At 37.2% G+C, this 23,743-nt stretch overlaps 1 protein-coding gene across 4 annotated transcripts in view; it reads right to left on the bottom strand.

Annotated features, from left to right (window-relative positions):
* COMMD10 (COMM domain containing 10) overlaps positions 1-23,743 on the bottom strand; it is a 107,108-nt gene that overhangs the window by 67,956 nt on the left and 15,409 nt on the right. For 3 of the 4 annotated variants that reach the window (XM_068175658.1, XM_068175659.1, XM_068175656.1), the window contains one exon: positions 16,664-16,774. In XM_068175658.1, coding sequence (XP_068031759.1) covers positions 16,664-16,774 — 111 coding nt within the window. Of the gene's footprint in view, positions 1-3,802; positions 3,899-16,663; positions 16,775-23,743 lie in introns of those variants that run through there. The other variant, XM_068175657.1, reaches the window with a different exon arrangement.

Here is a 23,743-nt window from a genome sequence, read left to right as displayed (position 1 = left end):
TCTATTTACATTTTCATAAATGAAATCTCTGCATAACTGCAGAATAATTTACCCCGAAAAAAGGCCTCAGGAAGCCATCCGGCCCAACCATCCCTAGATTCCCTGCTCAAAGCAGGGATTCCTCTAAAAGTCCAAGTATTTTGCTTTACAGAGAATTTTCAATATATACCCCACACATGTCTACTTCTCACATCTTAGTTGAAGACAGCACTTTCACAGTGTGAAAATTTCAAATTTCAAGTTTGAAAAGTTTGAAACCAATTCTTCCAAACCATTTCCAGCGATGTTCTCAGATTTTCCCCTCCTTGAAAATGTTACTTAAAATACTAAAGAAATACATTAAAGTCCTTTTTATAATAATCACTGTAATCATAGACAAGTACCTCTTTATTTCAGTTGCTCTGATCATTGCAACCCTTTTTGGCTTTTCTTGAGCACTTTTATAATTTCTTTTTATATTACTGGATATATTACAAGCAATATCCCTCTCATCCATTATTTCCTTAGCTCCCTTAGATACACACCAATTATTAGCTGCGAAAACAAAGTGGTAGCCTAATTCCTGCAGCTCAATGAGGAGTTTGATTCTCAGCCATTCATCTCCTGCCTTGATCAATTTCATATACTTCATATCACTCTTAATCTTTTAACCAAAGTATTATGACTTCATTTTATCTTATCTATTACTAATTTGCCCAATATTTACTCTAAATGTGGTCCACATTGACATTTCCTTAATTCCCATTCTTCTTCCTCTCCTGTTTTCATTTTCATATTGCATGCTGTTACAACCACATAAGCTTTTCTTTCTCATCATTGCTATTTCATACTTGTATCTTTTAGTTCTATAAACTTGACTTACATATCAAATTCTTCTTATTGTATTCTTTGGCTTATGTTTGGACAAAATGGAAAATTATTTTAAAACAGCTATTATTTTAAAACAGCACAAATTATGTTCATCTCTAAAATTTTATACAACAGCTCTTTTAAAGTGAATTGTTTAGGGTAAAGATTACGTCATTTTAAGGTTGAGCGTATGAACTACTACTACTAATAGCAGAGAAACAATCTAATCAAATAGCACTTCAGACAAACAAAGACAAACATGACTACTCCAAGAAAAAGATGCTAAGTAATTTCCTGCTTTTTTTATTTGTGGAATTTTTAAAATATTTAGTTTTCTCTCCTTCTAACTGATTTCATTAAAAAGAAATGCCAATGCATCAACTTTAACAAATTCCATGCAAGTAATTTATCTTTCCTGCCTCCGAAAAGAATAAGTTTTAATCATCTTAATCTTTGCATTAGTAGCAATACTAAAGGGATAAACATACATATTTAATAGCCTCACTTTTATCTACATCTTTAAAGCCTATCAGTCTTTAAATGCTTACTAAAATATGGGAGATGACTGCTATTTTGTGAAAAAGAAGTGTTAACAGTTAAAAACAGGGCACAGCTAAAAGTTGTATTTTCTTTGCTATGTCACATCCCTCTCCATGCTAACAACTCACAACCACCTGCAAATCAGTTTATTCCTTTCAGAGCCAGAACAATTTTTCTGTAGATCCCATCAGAAACATAAGGTCTCATAATTTCTAAAAACCTTCAGGCCATCAGTTTTGTTTCATTTTCTAATTCATTTCAGGGCTCCATTTTGCAGCACAGCTTTACAAACATACAGGCGCAACTATGAGAATGTGAACTTCTTTTACCCTCTACTGAACAAAACCCACACACTTGGAGGTTTGATGTATTTAGAGGGAGAATCAACACAATTCTCAACTGCCAGAAGGAGAAAGGGGTTTGGCTTTGTTTTTATTTCCAAGGTTTCTATCTACAATCACAGTTTGTTCTACTGCTTTTGTGCTAGCCTTGAAGGATACTTGACAATTGCTGACAAAGGTATCTACTTTCACACACAAAAAAATAACACTTAAGTTAAGCATCATTAAGGATTAAAAACATCTCCAATATTCTAACAAGAATAGTCAAGAAAACTGAACCCCCCACAATAGGCTATTGTCCTTGATACCTTTTCCAGAGGTAATCTTCTCCTCATTGGTCTAGAATTTCCTGCCCCATTTTTAGTTTCCAGGCGCTATGCGGGCCACAGACAGAGGAAGAGAATTGAGAGCAACACAGATTTTACTGTCACTAGCACATATGCAGTCCCTTACTACTTTCATATATATATATATATAAATAAATTTTTTGTTAGGAAATTATTTTATTACAATCAAAAAAATTACAGGGAGAATCCTTTTGGTCACTTCACCCATCTTTCTACTAGTATGGGTGTGTCCTATTTCATATATAGTATATTTTATATTTTACATTCCCTGGAAATGGTGGAGTTTTTTATTTTCTGTAGAGCATTCACCCACCTGTGGGAATATCAGCTATAATATTCTACAGTATTTTATATACCAACTTCACAAAGTGGAGAGAAGGCAGCTAACTCCCTGTACTAAGATTCAAGGCAGGAAGCAGCACCAAGCCCTCTTTTACTCCAAGGTGCATTATCTCCAGCACCTGGACTACGTACTCCCCACAGTGCCAAGAGTGTGGTGTTTAATGACATCAAAGCCTGACCTTAACTCAGAATGCTCATAATGACCTAGTGTTTGGGTAAAAATCCAGGAGTCCTGTGAAAAACCATTGGCAGAAATCAAATGGTAATTTTTATACAGTTTAGGTTAATTAAACTTGAAAGTCCTTTTGTGGCACAAACTACAAAACCCTTTTCTAGCCACAAAGGCTTTCTTCTCAACGCTTTTACATTCAGTAAGGATACTAGTACTCTTTAACTAAAAAAAAAAAAAAAAAAAAAGCAACAAACACAAACCCAAACTCCCCCCACAAAAAAGTTCTATAAAACAAACATAAAACACCAAACAAACACTCACAACAAGAAACCTCAAACCCATAACTGAAGAGTGTATTCTACTGGAAGCTCAAGAATTAGATGCAAATAAGGAAACAGTGATTCCATGTAAATAGGTACTTTTAAAAAAAAACCCTTTGCTTCCACAAAGCCAAAGAATAATTTAATTTTTCAGGCTCTGAGGTAATATGAAGGTATTAACACATGTACAAATACAATGGCAGATTATTTTTGCACTTGTTCTAAACCTATTGCTAGAACAGCACACTACTGGATGTTGTTTCCAGTAGTAATAATGTGCAGTCTTCCTGACACTCAAACTTGCCCTACTCCTGCAACCTTTTTTGACAGAATTAAACACATATCAATTTCACATAAGTCTGCAAATGGGATGTGCTTATCTGCATATGAAGACACATACTAAAATAATAGTACTTTGCAAAGCTATTTTTGCAGTTTTATAGGCTGATCCATGTTTTGTCCATGTCTACAATTTTTATTTCCATCTCTATTAAAGAAAAAAAAAAAGAAGAAGAAAAAGGGAAAAGTAAAAAGGCTAATGATGAAAGCACATTACTGAACTGCTTCATAAAACAGTGGGAAGAACAGAATTCTCTTTTTAATTTCTTTTTCCAGCATCTAAAGTCACATCACCGTAAAAAGCCAGCAGTCTTTCAAGGTGGACTGGAATGTTTTGAAAACAAATTATTTAATTGAAAAGAAGGAGTTTAGAACAAGTATCCACAACCTGATGCCTCACTGCAGTGTTTAAGTTACAGCACTGCATATCACAAGCTCTGCATTGATAAATGTGTTTCATCTGTCTATCCATAAAGAACGAACACATTAGATGCCTTTATTGGGTAATTTTGGTTGGTTTTTTTTTTGGAGTTTTTGTTGTCATATCCTTCTTCTGCTTCACTATTTTCACACTTCCTCAAAAGATCTGCTGTTGGTCTGTGGCTCACTGTCGGAATGCAGTCCCCCAGAGAAAAACGTTCTTATCTTCTGAAAGTAGCAAACACAATTTACTTATACATCATCTTAAACAAGCATCAAAGGCCTCAATGTCATAGTCAAGGATGGTTTCAAGTGCTTTGTGACTTCCTGAAGGCCACAAAAGTATACAACAGCGGTTTGAAATGGTTATGTGAATTTTAAAGCAATTCCACTAAAAAATAAAATCAAATTATGATTGAGTTGAATTTTCAAGAGCTTTTCAGAATGACTGTTCAGTGCTTGAAAACAAAACACTGCATCATGCTGCATAACCCTTCTCAGAGTCATTGTTTTCCTCCATGATAATTATCTTCAGCTTTACTCCAAAAAACTTCTCCAGGCCCAACTCAATTTCTGGTAGCTCTCAATGAACACTACTTTCTTGTATTTCTGTGCTCTTCACTGCCCTTACTGCCTCCACCTCCCCATATATGTTTCATGCACTTCTGCTCTGTGCTATACCATTTTCAAACATCACTGTACCAGCTTGCCTGACTCTGCCTGGCTATAGTACCCATGGCAAATTAATGCATTCCAAGAGAGCAGCTCCTTGCTGCTGCAGCAAAATAGCTCTCCTGAAAAGGTTTACCTTTTCCCCCTGTATGGTGTCTCAAATACATCCACACTTGGAAAGAAAACAAAGAAATCAATTTCAGTACTAAAACCTGGCTTTTCTTCATTTCATCGATATTATTACCAACCCATTTTGGTCCTCACAAGAAAGACTTTCATTTTCACTAAACAGGGTGCAAATTCAGAAAGAGAAAACTAAAACGCTCACTCAAGAAGCTGGTCGAATTTAGCATTCAAAAGTGCAGACAGAAATATACTGCCACCCATGAACTCTGAAACTGCGTAAAAACCGCCTAAACATCTTGCATTTATATAACATTGTGCTTCACATCCTTTTGGAGTAAAAGATACCTTACAGCATAAGAAGGGTTCTAAGGCCTCAACAAAGGAAACCAATCTAATAAAGTATTATAATGTTATATCACTTAATCAACTACTGTTCAACAATAAAAGAAACAGAAACAACCATAAAAAAAAGGTAGTAGTTATATGTGGCAGCCCTTGGGAGCTTGTATTGAATTTATTAGACATAGTATCAAACTGAGGAATTCTGTCCCATTTGAATGGCAACGTTGATGTTTGAGGAATTTCAAAAATGTTTTGTAATCAGTTGCATTTCTTTGATAGGAGAACAATGCATCTGCTCCTATGAAAATGAGATGACAAAAAAGAAGAAGGAATGGGAATGTGAAGAGGCAAAGTGATCTAGAAATGACAACAAGGAAGAAAACAGCTCAAGAATTGTTTCTCTGTAGCCAGAAGGACCTTCCTGAAATTAAAGAAGGTTTTCTTCCTGGCTCTAACTGCATCTTCAAATAAACCTCCTCCTGACTATTCTTAAGATCTTCTAATAAAAGGCATTTACTATCTAGTAGTAAGTTCAAGTATTTTCAAGCAGTGTTTGCCTAAAAAGACACTTGCTCCTGAACACAAGATGTATTTGTTTTCACGTGTGTATGGTTAGATTTTGAAATTCTTTTATTTAGGATTCAGAATAGAGGAGTAAAGATGACATGAATCTGAACTCCTCTGTGCAGTTACTGAATCCTATACTCAGTTCCAGACTGCAAAACTTCCAGAACTACTAGGTATGATGGCACATCTAAATTGCCTGTTGGCAGCCCCTGAGGTACTGTGTCCATCCTCCAGAAAGCTTAAGCCTGTGACTGTCCTAAAGATATATAAAGGAAAAATTTCTTCACTGACATGATCAGGCATCGGAATGGGCTGCCTACAGAAATGGTAGAATCACCATCCCCAAAGTGTTCAAACAGCATGTGGATGAGGCATTGGGGATACAGGTTAGCAAAGCTAAGTTATTGGTTGGATTTGATGATCTTGAAGGTCTTTTCCTGCCGTAAGGATTCTATGATTCTTTAATACATTACTCCAACTCATGAAGCAGGCAAGTCAACCCTTTAGAGCTGAAGTACCTAATCAAAGAACTGTACACCAACAGGACAGAAGTAGAAGTAGTAGAGCTCTATAGTAATCTAGATATTGGCAAGTTGCTTTGCTATCAAATTCCCAGTCTCATAACATGACTTACTTCCAAGCATAGGTATCTCCCAACTTCTTTTGTTGACATTGCAAAAGAGGACGGAGAAATAATCAAGTATTTTTAACCTTGTTAAAAGTCTGCTGCCTGCCTCCATACACCAGAGGTAATATGAAAAGTTGCAAATCAGGCATTACTAAAAAAGAGAGACAAGCATTTTCAGTAGCTTTGGCTCTCTTTTGCCTTTTGTATTATCCTTTCATTACTCCAAGGCTTCAAAATGTATTCTTAGTTACAGTATCAGTCTCGATATGGAAAAAAATGTTTTTCCTCTCTCCCTTGAAATCTCTTTCTCTTACTGTCTTGCCACTGAGTGTGCACTTCTAGAAATATGTTTTATTTCATTAGTAGTAATTTTATACAATCATACTGAACAAGATTTTCTCAGAGGCTGTAGGCCATGCTGCGGGTTGTGGTTTTCCTGTGAAAGAGGTCATATTTCATGTATTTTAACCAGTGAAAAAGGTCACTTGCTATAGCAGCTTTTAAAGTTTGTTAAACATTCATACAAAGCCAAGTGGCACAAACTGAGATGCCACACAGTTTCAGGTACCAGATTCCTATCATTGATAAACAACAGGAAAAAACACAAGTGAAATTTGTCTCCCCTGTGTAATGAACTAAGTTTCCAGGTGTTCCTGGGAATGCAGGCAGGGCCTTCCTAGTTCCCATGGCAACACTGGAATGAATGGCTGCTGGCTCTAGCTGAGTACCGATATTGAAATGTTAATTAGCTAATTGCTCTGTTTGTTTTCTCTAAACTACCTGGAGATAACCTGCCTCCCCCACCCACGCTGACATTCTGGGACTAAAATGCAAATAAAAACCCTTGGGATCATTTTTTAGGGGATAAAGACACCCATAAATACAGACCTAAACACAGCAGAGGGGGCTAGACAAATGCCCTAGCTGAGGAAGAGGGAAACATATCCCCTGATTGGCTTTTGTTCGTCATCATCACCTAAAAAAGACTAGACTAGAATAGGCTGTGAGAAGCAAAGACAAAGAGACAGAATTTCCTGGTGTTGCTACAAGTGAAGAAGAAGGGACAGCCGCTGCTCTGGACTTCAGCGACAGACACTGCACGCCTCCTTCCCTTTCAGCTACCTGGGAAAGCTACAACAGCGGGGGCGAGCTCCGTTAGGGCCCCCCGCCCAGCTGATCTTTTTAATAAAGAGCTGAACATTAATAAAGGCATTAGCCCTGTTCATTTCACTTGCATGTGATTGAGGTGATGACCTACCCTCTTCCACCTGAAGAGAGACTGGAAAGGGTGTCTAACAACCGTCGTTGTCTAACAACAACATTGTTAGACACCTGCTCGATGCCAAATGCTCAGCATTGATACTGTTTGACAGCATGTACTGCGTATTTATTGCCTTGAGCAGCACAGATGTTAGCAACGCAGGAGATGTTAACTTCCTACTCTTTCAAGAACGGACACTATTTCTCCAGAAAGCCAGATTTGGCAGTTAAATTAGTTACAAACTGACAAAAAAATAGTAAAAGTAAAGGGAACACAAGTCCAGCAATTCTGCAAAGTGGGCAATAAAATTGCTTTTAAATTCAAAACCATGCTGTTAACCCCTAAAGATGCTTGGTTTAAAACTCATTACCACAAGATTACTTTTCCTTGACAGCACCATTTTGTACCAAAACTCACAAAACAATGAATTTAAAGAACTGACAAAGAAAAAGTAAAGCACAGGAGAGAATTACAATGGTGAACTGAAATGTAAACTGAATGCAAATGAAGAAGTGTGGGCTGTTTCTATACTGCTCTGAACAGACCTGGTGAGATGCCTGTCTCATAAAACACCTAATTAGTTTGTAATAGTCTAAGCAAGACAGAACTGCTGGCAAGGTATGAACCAACAGAGTAACTGGAAATGGTCCTTCTCACCATAATGTTTTTTAAAGGTACATGACCAAAAGCAAGGTGTGATCTGCACCTTGTATTGAATTGGTTTGGCAGCTGCTCCTTGTCACCCATTCAACTGTTTTCACAGCCTCTTCTGATATGAGTATTGACATTATCAGGAAGAAAAGATAAGCACATACCTTTCCACAAGACATGTGACAGATTGTGTACAGAGGAGGAAACATTACTAGGTACAGGATGCACAGCCCCAAAGTGGTCCCAAAGTAAGCTGTGGGGCCTGGTCCTGCCAAGATGCAAATGCTCTTTCACAGATCAGTTTTTCTCCTTTAGGCTGCACAGTATTTTTATTTTACTTATTTTATACAGTAATTGAATCTGTAATTTCTTAACCCAAATTAAGCAGTTTCATATGCAATGTCTGACTACCCTTTAAGTGAAGGTATTTTTCCTAACATCCAGTCTAAACCTTTCCTGGTGCAAAGTGAGACCATTTCTTCTTGACCTATCTAGCTTGGGAGAAGAGACTGACCTCCACCTCGCTACGACCTTCTTTCAGGCAGTCACAGAGAGCCATCAGGTCTCGCCTTGACTTCCTTTTCTCCAGGCTGAACATCCCCAGATCCCTCAGGCCCTTCACATCAAACTCCAGACCCTTCACCAGCTCTGCTGTGCTTCTTTTTGTTATATCCTGTCCACTTCTGCCTCAGCCTTCAATTCTCAATGACAGCAGTCAACAGCAGTGTGACAGAGGAAAAGGCAGAAGAGCAATATTGGCAGCCTTAGATTTGCTGTTAGAACAAGTCCAGCTTTTACATTCCTCTCTCCCTAACCTCACTCATTTCTTAGACTACCTTATCTTTCTGATAAGAGCTGGTAAAAAACACACATGGGAGAGATGAGGGGTTTTAACATATTTGTGAAGGTACCACATGTTCTAGTGGGATTTTGAAGTTTATGTTTAAGAAATTGTTTCACATAATTGTAATGGTTTGTCCCTATTCGCCCCTGTTCAGTTTTACTAGTAATCTCTCCCCATAGTTGTTTTTCCACCTGCTTTCCCACCTTTCCCATGTCAATCCTGGGGAATACCTCCCTTATTTCCAGACCCTTCCCTGCCTATCTTCTAAATCCTGTCCCTGCAGCTTGTCTGTCATTATTTGCTACACTCGTTTATCTGGAAGCGTCCCTGTCAGTTATGATATTTTCCTTTACTCATTGGCACATTAAGTATGCACTCTCCCCTTCCCCTTCCCTGTTGGTTTTAAGTTTACACATATCCACCCCATACTCCCCCAATCTAGCCCTTGTTTTTTTGTTAGGCTGCCCCCCCTTGGGGGCAGCCCCCCTTTAAAAGCCGCTGTTTTTCCCTACTTCGCACCCTTTCGCCTTGCCTTTACTTCAAGCCATTACACTGTATCACCTGTGCCGCTGCCCCCCACTTAGGGAATAATAAAGATTGCTCAGAGATGCAAGCAAAGGGTCCTTCCCTCTTCCTTTCCCTCAGTCCCTCAACGCAGCCGACAGCCAAACCACTACCCTGTGCCTGCCAGTGGCTGAGGCGGGGAGCAGCCACTCGAGACACGCACTTCGGGGAAAGCGGGGTCGGGGCTCGCTCACAGCCAGTGCCACTCCCTTCTCTCCTGTGACCGTGTAGGGCGCCAACCACAGAGCTTATTGTCTCAGTAAACGCAGAGGGAAAATAATGTCCAGAAGTTTTGCAAAAGCATAGCAAAAGTACTGAACTGAAACAGAGATTTTTGGTGTTCACTTAAGTTAACAAAATGAATTAAGCATTTATATTCTAGCTTATAGAGTTATGTGTTAAATTTTAACTTTTCACTTAAGAAACCTCTGCCATGGTACAAAGGGCATAAGAAAATGCAAATTTCTGAAGCTTCTTGTATAAAGAACAATACCAGAAAGGACCAAAAATGCAAAGTACCCAGATAAAGACGCTCATGTGTCCCCACGCCTACCAAGACTGACAGACGTACTCAGATAAGCACCAAAGGACCAAAAGTGCACGCGCAAAGGAGAAAAGTTCAAAAGTTCAACCATGAAGAAGACCACAATCTTCAGCCTCAGGAGACCACCAGAGACCACTGCACGACCACCACAGCAAACCACGCATGCCTAGAAGGCCATGGACCTATTTAGCATGAGAGGCGAGGACAGGCAGGACCAGGGGTTGAATATGCATTGAAAAGTTGTGTAATGTATTGCATATGGAACACCTTTGGGAATAAAGGTGTGGGTCAGGGGCACAAGTTTTTGGAGAGATATCTCACTTGTGTCAGCCGCTGACATACATACCTATTTCATAACTACAGCAAGTTGTGGAGTCTATTTATCTATTCCACATATCGCTTCAAACAAATAGGGTTATCTTCCATTGCTACATACAAATAAAAGCAACAGTTCAGCTGTTAAGGCACTGCATAGTTTCTGAGAAGAACATACAAGAAAGTATATAAATGCCTGAGAATTTGCAATGAATCCCAGGGATTTGTCTTCTTCATCTGAAAAGACTGAAGGACCAAGCCTACAAAACCAGTTTGGGACAAACAGGAAACAAGTTTTCTAAGAAAAAAGATGTTATTAACAGCAATTAAATATGAAAAGCTCGCCAGATCTTTCTGTTTTTCAAACTCCCTCAAGGCCCTAAGTTTACCTCTGCCTAGCAATGAAATGGGTTGCCAAGTTTAAACTTCACTGTTTGAACTACTTTTCTGCTGTTTATTGGGACTGACAACAGTACAGCTACACATTACACACAATTGCATTTACTCCTGCACAAAACAAGAGATTAATTTCTAACTGTAGGCTGAGGTTGCCCAAGCCTCCAACCAACTATAAACAGCCAATTGGCACCATCTTCTTCTTTAGTTCCAAGACACAAAGAGACAGGGAGGAAGTCCTAAGGATGTTCTGCCATGAACAGAGCTGTAGAGGCTGTAACCAGTTACAAGGTTTGTAAATTTATGCGCTATAGTATATATTCTTAAATTTTGCATATAGCCAGGTAAAATAAATTTAAGTATACTGAAAAGAGATCCTTAGTATAAGCTGGATAATTAAATAATGTAAAATCACAAATGAAGTCAGAAAATTAAGCACATGCTGCAGTACAATTGCCAGAGGTAAGTGCATACTCCTGGAGCCACACCATCTGACACACGGTTACTAAGAAAAATGTCAAATTACTCCCAACTTACAGAACATAGGTTACAAGGGCATCCATTTGTATGCTGGTAAGAAAACAAGAAAGTCTTCTCAGCATTTTAAAAATTCTGGACCACAGCTTCATTTTTTCCTCTATTTAAATGGATTTAATCAGAGGTAATAGCTATGATAGATCAAAACCAAACAGTCTAATGCAAGATTTGCTCTTCATAGTAAGTGCAGAATTTCTGTCACTCATGGTGAAGCAATCAAATTTTTGTCATCTTTCCATAGCAATTTGACTGCTATGGAAATTTCAGGCTCATTTTTCTGAGTTTTTCCACACACTCAAGATTATACTGTCATTTTTACTACCACTCCTACAAATATGAGGACCTTCTCATATTCTGAAACGTCCTCTTAGGGAAATTTCTTCTTTCCTAACAGCAGCATTATTTATTAGGGTTTAATACTCAGAACAAAACTCATTTCATGATGTACACCTTCCCAAAAGCAGCAACATTGCCTGTTCAGAAGCACAGAAAAACCTTGAATCAAGTCTGTGCTGTCTGAGGCTATCCAGGTCTCCAATTAACTCTTCTGAACAGAAATTAATAAACCCTTTTCTCTCAATCTAATCCTTAAATATTTTTGCATTCATCCAAGGCCTGTCCTACCTACATTTTGTAATTGTTGGAGACTTTACAAATATGCTTGACGAGAAAACTATGCTCAGTTCCAGGGTGTACATACAAGGCTGTTTGTGCTCTAAGAAGGAAAAGAGTGATGTTCTCATCAGAAAAGAAAGTGGTTGAGAGGGAGCTGAAGGTGGGAAGCAATTTATAATTGTTTCATCTTTGGACCTCATCATAGTTCTTTCAGCATTATTGCTTTAAACTGTCCTCTTTTTCAAGGCTCTACAGATAAAAATTACTCCTCTATTTTGAAAAAAAAAATTAAAAATCCCAATAAATGCATCATCCCCAAAGGCAAGGACTGAAATGACAAATGAAAGGGGAACATGCTCAATTCTGCTACCTCCCACGTCTCAGAAGTGGGATCATATTACTAGCATCCACCAACTCTCACTGTTGTGCCACTCCACAAACACAAATTCTCCTCAGAGCAAAACAAAGGGCTAAATTGAGGTGGAAGGGGAAGTACCACCATATTTCCTTAAACACTGATCAATGTGCAGGTCCTGCCTACATGCCATACAGGCTGCAGAGAATCTCTAGTGTGAATTAAGTAACTGATGGAGCTCTGACAGAAGATTTCTCATTTACTTTGCTTTGGGTTTTTTTTTGTAAGAGATGGGAAAAGTAATCACAATGGGCAGAATGGTGTACTCGTTGAAGTAAACAGAGCAAAATGTATAAATTTTGTTCACTGTCCAGAAATACATGGAAAGCCTGTAAAAAACAGGAAAAAAAAAGCCCAACACATATACTGTTATTTTAACAAGTAAAATATAATACTTCCAGATTTCTATATTTCTACTTACTCTGTAGAATGATGACTATGTAGTATCAGCTCAGTTTCATATATAATCAGACTGTCATTTGATTTTTACAGAATCACGAATATCCTGAGCTGGAAGTGACCCACAAGGATCATCAAAGTCCAACTCCAACTCCTGGCCCTTCAGAGCCCCAGGAGTCAGACCATGTGCCTGGGAACATTGTCCAAAAGCTTCTTGAGCTCTGTCAGGCTTGGTGCTGTGACCACTTCCCTGGGAAGCCTGTTCCAGGGCCCAACCACGCCCTGGATGAACAACCTTTTAATAATATCCAGCCAAAATGTCCCTCAGCATAGCTTCATGATGTTCACTCAGATTCTGTCACTGGTCACCACAGAGAAGAGATCAGTATCTGCCCCTTCTCTCCCCACACAAGGAAGCTCTGGACTGCTATGAGATGTCTCCTCAGTCCCTCCTTCTCCAGGCTGAACAGAGCAAGTGACCTCAGCTGCAGCTCATATCACTTCACCTCTAGACCCTTCACCATCTTTGTTGCACTCCCATGGACAGACTCTAATAACTTAGCATCTATTTTATATGTGGCACCCCAAACTGCCCCCAGCACTTGAGGTGAGGCAACTCTTCAAATACATCTATAAAGAAGGAACAAAAGAAGCAAAATATTGATTTTTCACAAGGAATCTCTACATAGTATTTATACTGAAAAATAGAGCTCCTCCAAGAAGTTCTCTATGATTAAGAATAAATTCACAGATTAAATAAGGAGAAGGAGAACAAGAAAAGAGCAAAGCCTTCCATAGGACAAATTGCAATTAGATAACTGAATCTAATAAAATGTGTGGAGTGGATTTACAGAAGAAAATTAGATAACTATCGAGAGACAACACTGGGCAAGAATAATTTATTTATCCTAACGATTTTCAAGCATAAATGGTAACTACAGATCATGTGTGAAAATACACAGTAACAAATACCTTATATAGTAATGTGCCTTACTGGATCTTCTTAATGATGAGTAATAGCAACAACTCTTTAAGAACACACTCCTACTTCCCATATTCCTCTGTGAAGATATTCAGCACCAATTGTACGACATTTCTGAAGCCCTTCAATCTTTCTACACACTTTGATATTATTTATTTATATGGCTTCTCCTATGGTTATAGAAAATCATCACAGTTGTTTAAAAAAGTCTGGATTAGATAGCCTAAGGAATTACTGCTGTTAACAGTGGGAAGGAATGTGAGAGTGTGTGTCTATGTGGATAGATTACTGGAGGAAAGAAATACTAAAAACTACAGCACTTTTGGGCATCAGTCTTTGTTTGCAAATCAAAAATCTAAATTAGCAACACAGATTGTCAGGATTTTTAATTTGTGTTCTTTCCACTGGTCAATTGAACATATAGCTACAAAAATAATGATACTCTGTACAGAATCTCCAGATTGTCATGTTGCAATCAACATTCCAAAAATCTGAAACCCAATTTACTATTAAAAGAAACTCCTTATATACAGCTGATAAATTACACATTAGTTCTCAAATGCTACCTAAACTCACCAAAATGTCATAAGGGAAGCAAAGGGATCTTTCAAATAAAAAATATGTTTCCTATTATACCAGTTTGTTTCATGTGTCTAGTTCATGGACATTTCACTTCCCTCAGGTTCTGAGATAAATTAAACATTTGAAAAAATTAATCATTGTAATAAAACACTGTTAATTTGATTTCTAATTGGAAGCTCCTTTTTTCTCTCTTTCTCCTACAAAACATCACCAGCAACCAAAGCAGCCTAGATCATAGGACAACTTGGGCTGGAAGGCTGTGTCTGGCAGCCCACCTGATCCACCCCCCTACTCACACTGGGGCTAACACAAGCATAATTCTATGTCTGAGTATAAGAAAACAGCAAATCTGTAACAAAACCCAGTAAAAACAGTTTAACAAAAATCATGAGCTCTGATCACAACTCTTGCTAGTCACAAGCAGTGTATTTCCTGGGAAATGCAAATGTCACTAGCAGCTTGAAACACTTGAAAGAACTAAAGAACACCTTACTTTTGCATTATGATGGATTTATTCCTCTGGGACTCTGCACTTCATCTGAAGCTGACAAAATGTACTCTATAAATATTTATACAGCATATAGCAGATTTCTTTTTATTTCTCAACACACAAGTAACATCCATATAGGCACAGGTTTTATGATTACCTCTCCTAAAGAGATTAATTTAAATACTAATTTTAAAAGTCATCTTGTAAATAAGAACTGTTTAAATGTTCTTTAAGTAGTGTGACTAGTAGTAAACACAAATGTATTAGTATAATTAATTTTAGTTAGCAAAAGTGAAAATAACAACCCATTTCATTTGCCTTGCTCAGTATGTTTTTTTATTAATAGGCTGTATTTTTTCTATACACAACAGAAACTTCTATTGTCATATACAGATTAGAAATGTAAACACTTAAACACTTCCCACAATGACTGACTTCAGAATTGATTCTGAGTATTATCTCAAAAAAAAGCAAAGAACCAGGGTGACAAAGAGCACTACTGCCCCCTAATGAGCCAGACCATAAAAGCTCCTCTGCATTTTGTGTCTTTCCTTAAAAAAAATCAAGTCATTATATCCATGAATTATTTAAAAAATTGAGAAAATAATAATCATTAAGAATATTCATTTTAAATTCACACCACATTTCCATACAAAAGGCACACACATAATTTCATAGAGGAAAAGAAGAGGTATTCAGCAGCCACAATTTTCAGATACGATACTCAATGCACCAAGAGATCACAAAGATGCAAGATACAGCAGAAGAATTACCCACACTAAGCAAATATAAGTCAATCTTATGTACTAGGACGTAATCCTGTAGTGATCTCCACACCAACCCAGATTTTTAAAATTTAATGTCTGTACTCTGAGAGCATCAGTTTTCTTGTTGCATTGTTTGATCTAAATGCTTATAACAAATTTATTCTAGGCTTGTAATTATCTCAAAGTAATTCTGATCTTGGTATCTAAACATATCCACAAAAACAACAAGAGAGGAAACAGTAGAAAAAGTCCACTGTCTGAATTCTGTTTGTACAAGAAACAGAACTTTCTGTTTTACATGAAAGTGACATTTTTCCATCTATATTTTTAATAGTTTTGCCATAAGAACTGAATCTGTATTCAATGCTCACCAATGTAGCTTGGACATAAAATTTTGTCCAGTTCCTGTATCTGCAGCAATGAAATGCTGAAAAAAATACAACTGCTGCAAGTCTTAGTGAGAAGCACAAACACAAGCTGTGTGTTCTCTTTTATTTTACCATAAATCAGAAATTCCACTCACGTTAGTAAAATTACTGAATTAAATGCAATGCTAAAGCAGCACTGAATTCTGATTTCTCCCCTCAAACTCCTTATACTGAATTTTTCATAAGTAAACATTCTGACATAGGTAAACATTCTGACAGACACCATAGAACTAAATTCCAATTTCCATTAGCAAGATAAGGTTAAAAGCAAATCATGTCTAATTTGAAACATGCTGGCTAACCAAAGACACAGACTTTATGAATAAAAAATTATCTTCTTTAGTGAGTTTGGGTTCTGATATGCCACCAAGTCACTAAAATCCTTGAACTTAAGACTCTACCTTAAAACCTCCAAATACTGGGTTTCTGTGGCCTCATATAGTGTCAGCATTCAATTATATACATCATTAGTACAGAAAAGTTGCAAGTGATAAGCAATGTCTTACATAACTACACACATGGTAGAAGGCTGCAACCTACTATGTATTAAAAGCATAAGAACTACGATCACATGCTATGTGATAAAAATAAACTATCTACAAAAACTTTAAAGACGTAAAATATCCATATTCCCTATTTCTCCTGTTACAGCCTAAACAGCTGGTAACACAGCTCTCAGTCTGCTGAATATTTATGCTATTATATCAGTATTTCACAATTCCAAGCATCTACTATAATCTACATGAAATATAAAACCGAAAATAATGACAAGAATAACATTAAGAGCTCCAATGGATGCCTTTAACAGAACTTTAACATAAGGCCATCACCACAACTCATTGCAACTCTGCTGACCTATATTTCTTACCTTTGAATCTTCATTGCTCACTCCCAGCTCTAGCACAGCTTGAGGAGTCTTCAGCTTTGCTTGCATGGACTCCGCCATTTGAAGATTAAGCTGCCATCCAACTGTTTCAAGCTATAAAACACAAGTTTAAATGAAAATCAGATGGTACAGAAGCACTGACGTCAACTCTCAGAACTCCCAGTGGTCCGTGAACAGTGCCACACTCTACAAATGTTAAGTATTTGTATACATATACATTTCCCTCAAATTATCCTGGACTCCAGGACAGATGTGCTTTCCTCTTGTCAAAATTACCATTCAAACTGCCTACACACACTCAAATAGAGCAACTTCCTATGTCTCAGATCTGATGGACCCAATCCATAGAACACAACTACAGATCCAGAATATAGTAGCTTCCTCTTCTTGTGGAAGTTTATCAGCAAAGTTGCAGATTCAATTTCATTTCATATTTATTACTTTCAGGAAAAAGAAAAAAACCAAATAAATAGTAAACCACCTAAAAATGGTGATTTCTTAATCCACAGATCTACTCATGTGTGTTGTACTATATGCAGATCTTAATGACAAAAATAATTTTGCTTTTTGAATCATTAATGTTGAAAGAACAAAACCCAGATAAGCATGTGAGCAATTGAATTTTTAATAGATTTTTTTTAAACCAGTTCAAATTCTTTTTTCATCATTAATCTGACATTATATTCAAGCATTATTAAGGTACAGCTCTTGCACAAATGAAGTACACAACAACAGAACCACAAGGCTTCCACAAAATGATCTTCCTGGCCTTAGTGAAAAAAAGAAGTGGAAATACAAAATCTTACCATCTGCCAAGATAATTTACACACAAATTCTTTTTAATCTAGGGTCTCCTCTCTTCTAGTAAATATTGTACCTGTCTTGGAAAAGTGAAAGAGTACCACATCTTCATTAATCTCTTACCAATCTAATAGCTAAATTCAGCTACAATCATTAACAGAATAAAGCCATGCCAAATGCCTTGTACTATGAACAGGAATACATGCCCTGCATCCTACAGTGACAGTAATCTTTAGATGAAAGATAGAAAAGGGTGGCAAAAGCTTCTCCCATGGACACAGCTCAAAGACAGAACTTCTAAAATTTCTTGCAGATGTACGATTTACACTTCCAAACTAATGTATGTTATACTGCATTTATCTGTACGCAGGATGAATAGCAGAACTATATAACAAGCACTGGCCACTACATAACTAAGCATACCAGAAGGAAAACTATGTATCATGATATATCTTAACCACCAAGGCCAGTACAAGATGGTTACAGAGTTTAGTCAAGGCCACAGTTAAGGGAAAGACACCATCTCAGACTGACTTCGTATGCAGTTACAGAAACAAGACAGCAGGAGGAATTTCAGCAGGTCAGCCTGCAGTCTGTCAGCAGTTCCACAATCAATGCACCATTCAAACTTCAATTTGTCATAAAAATAAGGAAGTTTACATTTAATAAAATCCATGAAAGCATGCAGACCACACAAAGGGACTCAGTGAAGATGTTCCAAGTCCAGTCCATGGCACCAGAATCTGTGATATACTAACTGAAAAGCACTTACTGAGGCAGAGGAGAAGTATTTATCCATACCTAGCATGAAAACAAAGCCACGTTTTTAGCTAGTGTAAACCTTTAGCTTCTTCTCACAATTTCTTATCAGCAGGTTAGAAATATGTAAGCTACCTTGTCACTGCAACATTAAACACAGTTGAAAATATAGTTTATTGCTGTAAATTCCCACTGATCTCTCTGGCACTTATTTAACTTCAAGTTTATGCTTAGAAAAAAAAATCCACAACAAAAAGTAAACAGGTGCAAGCTGGAAAAAAGGAAGGGAAATAAACATAGGTACTAAACAAAACCAACAGTAAGAACATATGAAAATGCTTCAGATCTGTTTTATGAACCCTCTGGCAAATAAATCAAGGCAATAAAGATATGAGGAAGCTTTCAATAAGCGCTGTAAATCCTCAGTTGTTCTGTCCATTTTGTTTCACTCAGGCTTCTGAAGAGATTACCATGGCACTTGGGACTCACAGACATGGAAGAACTTATGCACCTCCCCCTTCCAGAACTCACTCTGTACTGGCTGTAGAAGAGGTCAGGTGTCATTGCATGCTGAACCAGCTCTGTACTACCTCACCACAGTGTTTCTCAGTGGCCACCCACAGCCATCCCAGGGCAGATCCACACTAGAAAGCAGCTAGTTCCCCTACTATAAGATCTGACCCTTCAACTGAAGATGAGCAGCACCTTTACAGGTACATAAAAACACCATCTCGTCTGTCCATGATGGCCACAGTGATTTTCTTCCAGTGTAAAACACTGGATTTTCCAACTCAAGCCCTATCCAGTAGACATGCTAAATAGTAGAGCATAGCATTTTACACAGTAAGACAAGACTATCACCAATCTAACATAACTATGGTTAAACATTTGTGTGAAAGTCACTCTCTTGAAAAAGCCTAATGCATTAAATGTCAAGGCAGCCTTTACAGCTGATATAAACCTCAAGCACAATTTCCAGCTAAATCAAGGTTCACACAGTCAAAAATAACACCCACAGAATCCACCATTTCTCTTACAGCCCATTGTGTTTTGACATACTCTATTGTCTCTTCCCAGCATATCTTCACCACAGTTCCTTACTTCCATTTTTTGTTGCCCATAAACATTATTACAAATTAAACCTAAACTGAGAAGAAATTCAAGAAGTCTGTCAAATAGGACAAGTTTCTTTATTAGTTGTCAAAAAATAACTTCTCTCAACTACACTACACATTTATTTTACACTCTTCAATGAGAAATCAAATAAATGTTCTTTAGCAAAGAAATTCAGATTAATCATCTCAACTATACAAGAACCAGGCTGTGATACTCAAAATGAAGGACTACAACTTTGAGAAGGAAAGCAGAACAAATGTTAATAAAAGGCATGGTTGCAGGGCTCCAACTTGAAACAGCAAGAACAAAGCCCAGGTGAACAAGAAACTGACACTAAAAAATGATTGGCAAGGACATAATTTGAAGAAACAAAATAAGGAGAAGTATTGTGAAACAGGAACAATTAAGTAGAACAGAATTTCAGAAAATATGTATCCATCTAAAATTTCTTACCTAATACCTCCAACTTCAGCCAAACTTCTGGAGGAGAGTCCAGTGTTTTTAAAGGACAACAGAAAAAAGGGGCTTAAATACTCAGTCAATACCAGAAGAGAAAAAGAGGAAAAATTTTGTTAGTCTTGGCTTATAAACTGACATCACATCTCTTGTCTGTCTCTACACTCATAAAGAGTGGAAGTTTGCTTTAATTTTAAAGCAGAAAAGTGCAATTTTCATGTAAACTACCTGATTCTAAAAGGGTTGTAACAAATCATTACAGAAGCTACAGAAGACCAGTATTATATGGCTCTCAGAACTCACTGATGTGGCAGCTAACTTCTTACCACAATGCCAGCAGGATGCCATAATACCATGCAAACCACTGTTTCTCATCCATGATTTGGCACCTGTTTGTACCTTAGAAAGTGCTTTAAGCACAGACTCACAGAAAGTGAGAGCAACGATGAGTTTCTCAACACAGCAATGAGCCTATAAGAACTACACTACAGAAATACTGCTTGGACACATAAAATTAACAGCACTGAGGTTTTTATAACCCCCAGGCATTTAGACAGTTCTGAAACAGGCAATTGCTTTACAGATAAATTTAACCTGTTATGGAGATCTAATTATTTTGTTCAGGTTCTTGCTCTCCCTTTTCTTGGCAAGATTTGCTGTTTTCAGAACACCTAGCTTTCACTAAATAAAATAAAATGTTACATTCAGAAAACACACTTGATTCAAATTATATGGACAATTAATCAGCATTACAGGTTAAATGCTACGTAACGATCCACTACAGATAACCTGGCTACAGGAAAATGGTATAAAGATCCTGTCATATCCAGTATTAGCCTTTCTGGCAAGTAAATGACCATGAGCATTTCTACTGGCAGAGCAATAAATGCTGATCAGCAGTTAGTAAAGGCCAAGAAGAATGCTCAGAAACAGTGTTTCATCTTAAAACCTAAAAAGGGAGAAAAACACAATTGTGGGCTGAACTGTTTAACAAGCCTGGTGAGGAGAGAATACAGAAGCAATTCTAAACTAGCAGCAAGTGTCCCATAGTTTTATGCTTATGAAGGAAAAAAGGTTATGAAAGCCCTGGATGGGAAAGGAGCATATAGCATAGGAAAACTTAACATATCCAATTTGTAGAAGTCTACTACTACTACCGCAAAAAATGTTTTCAGTATAGCTTAAAGGTAATTGGTAAATAAAAGTGATAACATTACCATACAAAAGTAGTCTTTGAAAACCAGCTATATAATGCAGTTTTTCAATGGTATTATTTCTATTCAGTATCTCTTCCACTGTGCATGGGCTATGGTTTAGTTTGTCTGCTTGAACTTTTTTAAAGCAACAAAACTCCCCAACATGTGCCTTTTTAGGCAGCAAAAGATTTTCATTACCACAAAGTTGCTAAGGAACTGCTAAAGCCTCCTAACATGACTGAGGAGAATTTTAAAGCAAACTGAGCTTGTATCCCACAGACAGAATTAAAAGCCAGTAACATGAGCACAAATGAAAACAAATCCTACCATTCCTTCTGCAAATTCAAATCTTGGCAGAAAGCCAAGTGCTTCTAATCATAGCATGGTTTGGAAGGAATCTTAAAAAAACATCTAATTCTAGCTCCCCTCTCCTCCACACACATAAACACCTTCCACTAGACCAAGTTATATAGAGCCACATCCAGCCTGGCCTCAAACACTTCCAGGGATGGGGCATCCACAACTCCTCTGGGTCACATGTTGCTGTGCCTCACTGCCCTCACAGCAAAGAATTTCTTCCTAACATCTAAATTAAACCTGTCCTTTCTCAGTTTTCAGCCTCTTCCCTTCATTCTATCACTACATGCCCTTGTAAAAAGTTGTTCTCCAGCTCTCTTGTAGGCTCTCCTTGTGGGGTCAACCCCTCCTGGTACTGGTGGTTCTGAAAGACTTGATTAACATGAACACCCCTGTTCTTGGTTGCCAGCAGCTTTCTACGGTGCAGAATGCTTCTGTAGACTTGCATAGCTAAGAAATAACATCCAGGTCTCCTGACTTTATATCCATACTCAAAGACTGATTTCAGGGTAGTTTAAGTGCATCTATAGTTACTTCCATTCTCAAGAAGTCTGATTAATTTGAGAACATGCTGAAGTAGTGAAATTGACTTCAATTTTTCTGAGATTTTTAAGAACTGCATAAAGGGAACAGAATGCCAATATCTTCTTACTGGTTCATTTTTTACAGGTACCACAGAAAACAGTCTTCCATTAGGCTGAAGCCTAATGAACTACTACAGATAAAGTAGGTCAGTTACAGCAATACAGAAGTTAGTGTCATGCTTCACTGGTATATAGATTCACCCATTTATTTTCAAATAATTTAATCCCTATTTTGAGAGACCATTTAGCTCAAAATGATCTGATATTTGTGATAACTGCACTGTTACTGAACATCAGATTATGCTTTTCATAGCCTGAGAAAGAAATTGACACGCTTGAAGCTCTTTCTATTAAAAACACCATAATAATGCACAAGTGCACAGCAGTATTTTTCAAAGTTACAGTCTCCTCATCTATTTCTACTAAATGTGGTGTATCTTCAGTTTACACAGCAGCTACTCTGGAGGTAAATTCAGCTTCATTACATCAAGGCTCCCTACTTAACAGACTACCTTAATTCATAATTAAAAGTAAATACTGACATCTTAAGATTGTGAAGTCTAAACACATACTATTTTAGTGTTAAGAATGACTAACTAATACTGTGGAAGAGTGCACAAAAAGGGATACAAACCCAACCTTCAGCCTATTCTTGAGGAAGTAGATTTCTCACATTTGAAGAAAAAAGGAACTATCCTTGGATAGCCCCAGTGTCAGCAAAACTATACCTTAAAAATGAAGCCTGACAAACTGAAAAAGTGCACTACATAATTTCACTGCTTGCAGTATTGGGGAAAATTAATAACTTAATGTCTCTGTCCAATGTACTTTAGCAAGGGACTATAATGTCCCAAATACAACAATTACAGAAGGAGAGAAATTACATCTTATTTTAACAAATGAAATCAGAATTTTGTCATTTTATCTCAGATATTAACTCATTCACTTCAGTTATTTTTCCCTCTAATTTGAGAGGAATAGTCCAACTTGAAAAATGAAACATTTCCTGGAATAACTGAAAGAGCTGTTCGTGAAATTTAAGCCATTCATACTATCCTAACTCAAACTGTTATGAACAGTGAAGAGACAATGGGATATGAAAGACATCTTCAGGAAATCTTTTTCTCATATTATTACAGTAGTATATATCAAACTGACAACAAAATATTTTAAAATATTTTCCACTCAACAAAATACTTTGAGGAAATAAATACTTCACAATGTAAGAAATTTTCTAATGCAGCTCTTTCACTTATATTTTTTGGTTGTTCTAAGCAAATAACTAGAAGAAAATTAGTATGGCCATCCTTTCACTCAGTTTAATTCTTGAAAGAGTAACTGCCATTCTTTGTTCCTCCACTGAAGACAAAATATTCCTCAATTCGTTGTAAAAAAATGAAAATCAAAATACTCATGTTTGAAGTTTGAGGATCTCTTCCCCTCATCAGTAATCAACTAGACAAAATACACTAAGTAACAGTTAAATAAATTAATAATTTTCACTTAAATAAAGTATTGCAACATGTATGTATGGTTTTAATATATTAACTATCAGTTTTCTATGATGGGAGAGGACTAAATGTGTATTATATGTTAAAAAAAACCCCATTGGTCTACAATGCATTACTCTAATTTCATTCCTGTGTAATCACACCAGCATAAAACCAGTGGAAACCATTAATTCTTCTCTCTAAAATTTGCAGCTGGAGGTGCCAGTTTCACTTTTCATCAGCAAACACAGCACTCCAGAATCAAAAATAAAATAATATATGAAAATACCAATTTTGCCAGCT

This window comes from Anomalospiza imberbis, chromosome Z, assembly GCF_031753505.1.
Source record: "Anomalospiza imberbis isolate Cuckoo-Finch-1a 21T00152 chromosome Z, ASM3175350v1, whole genome shotgun sequence".
Taxonomy (NCBI): domain Eukaryota; kingdom Metazoa; phylum Chordata; class Aves; order Passeriformes; family Viduidae; genus Anomalospiza; species Anomalospiza imberbis.
This window is presented reverse-complemented; position numbering and strand designations above follow the sequence as displayed.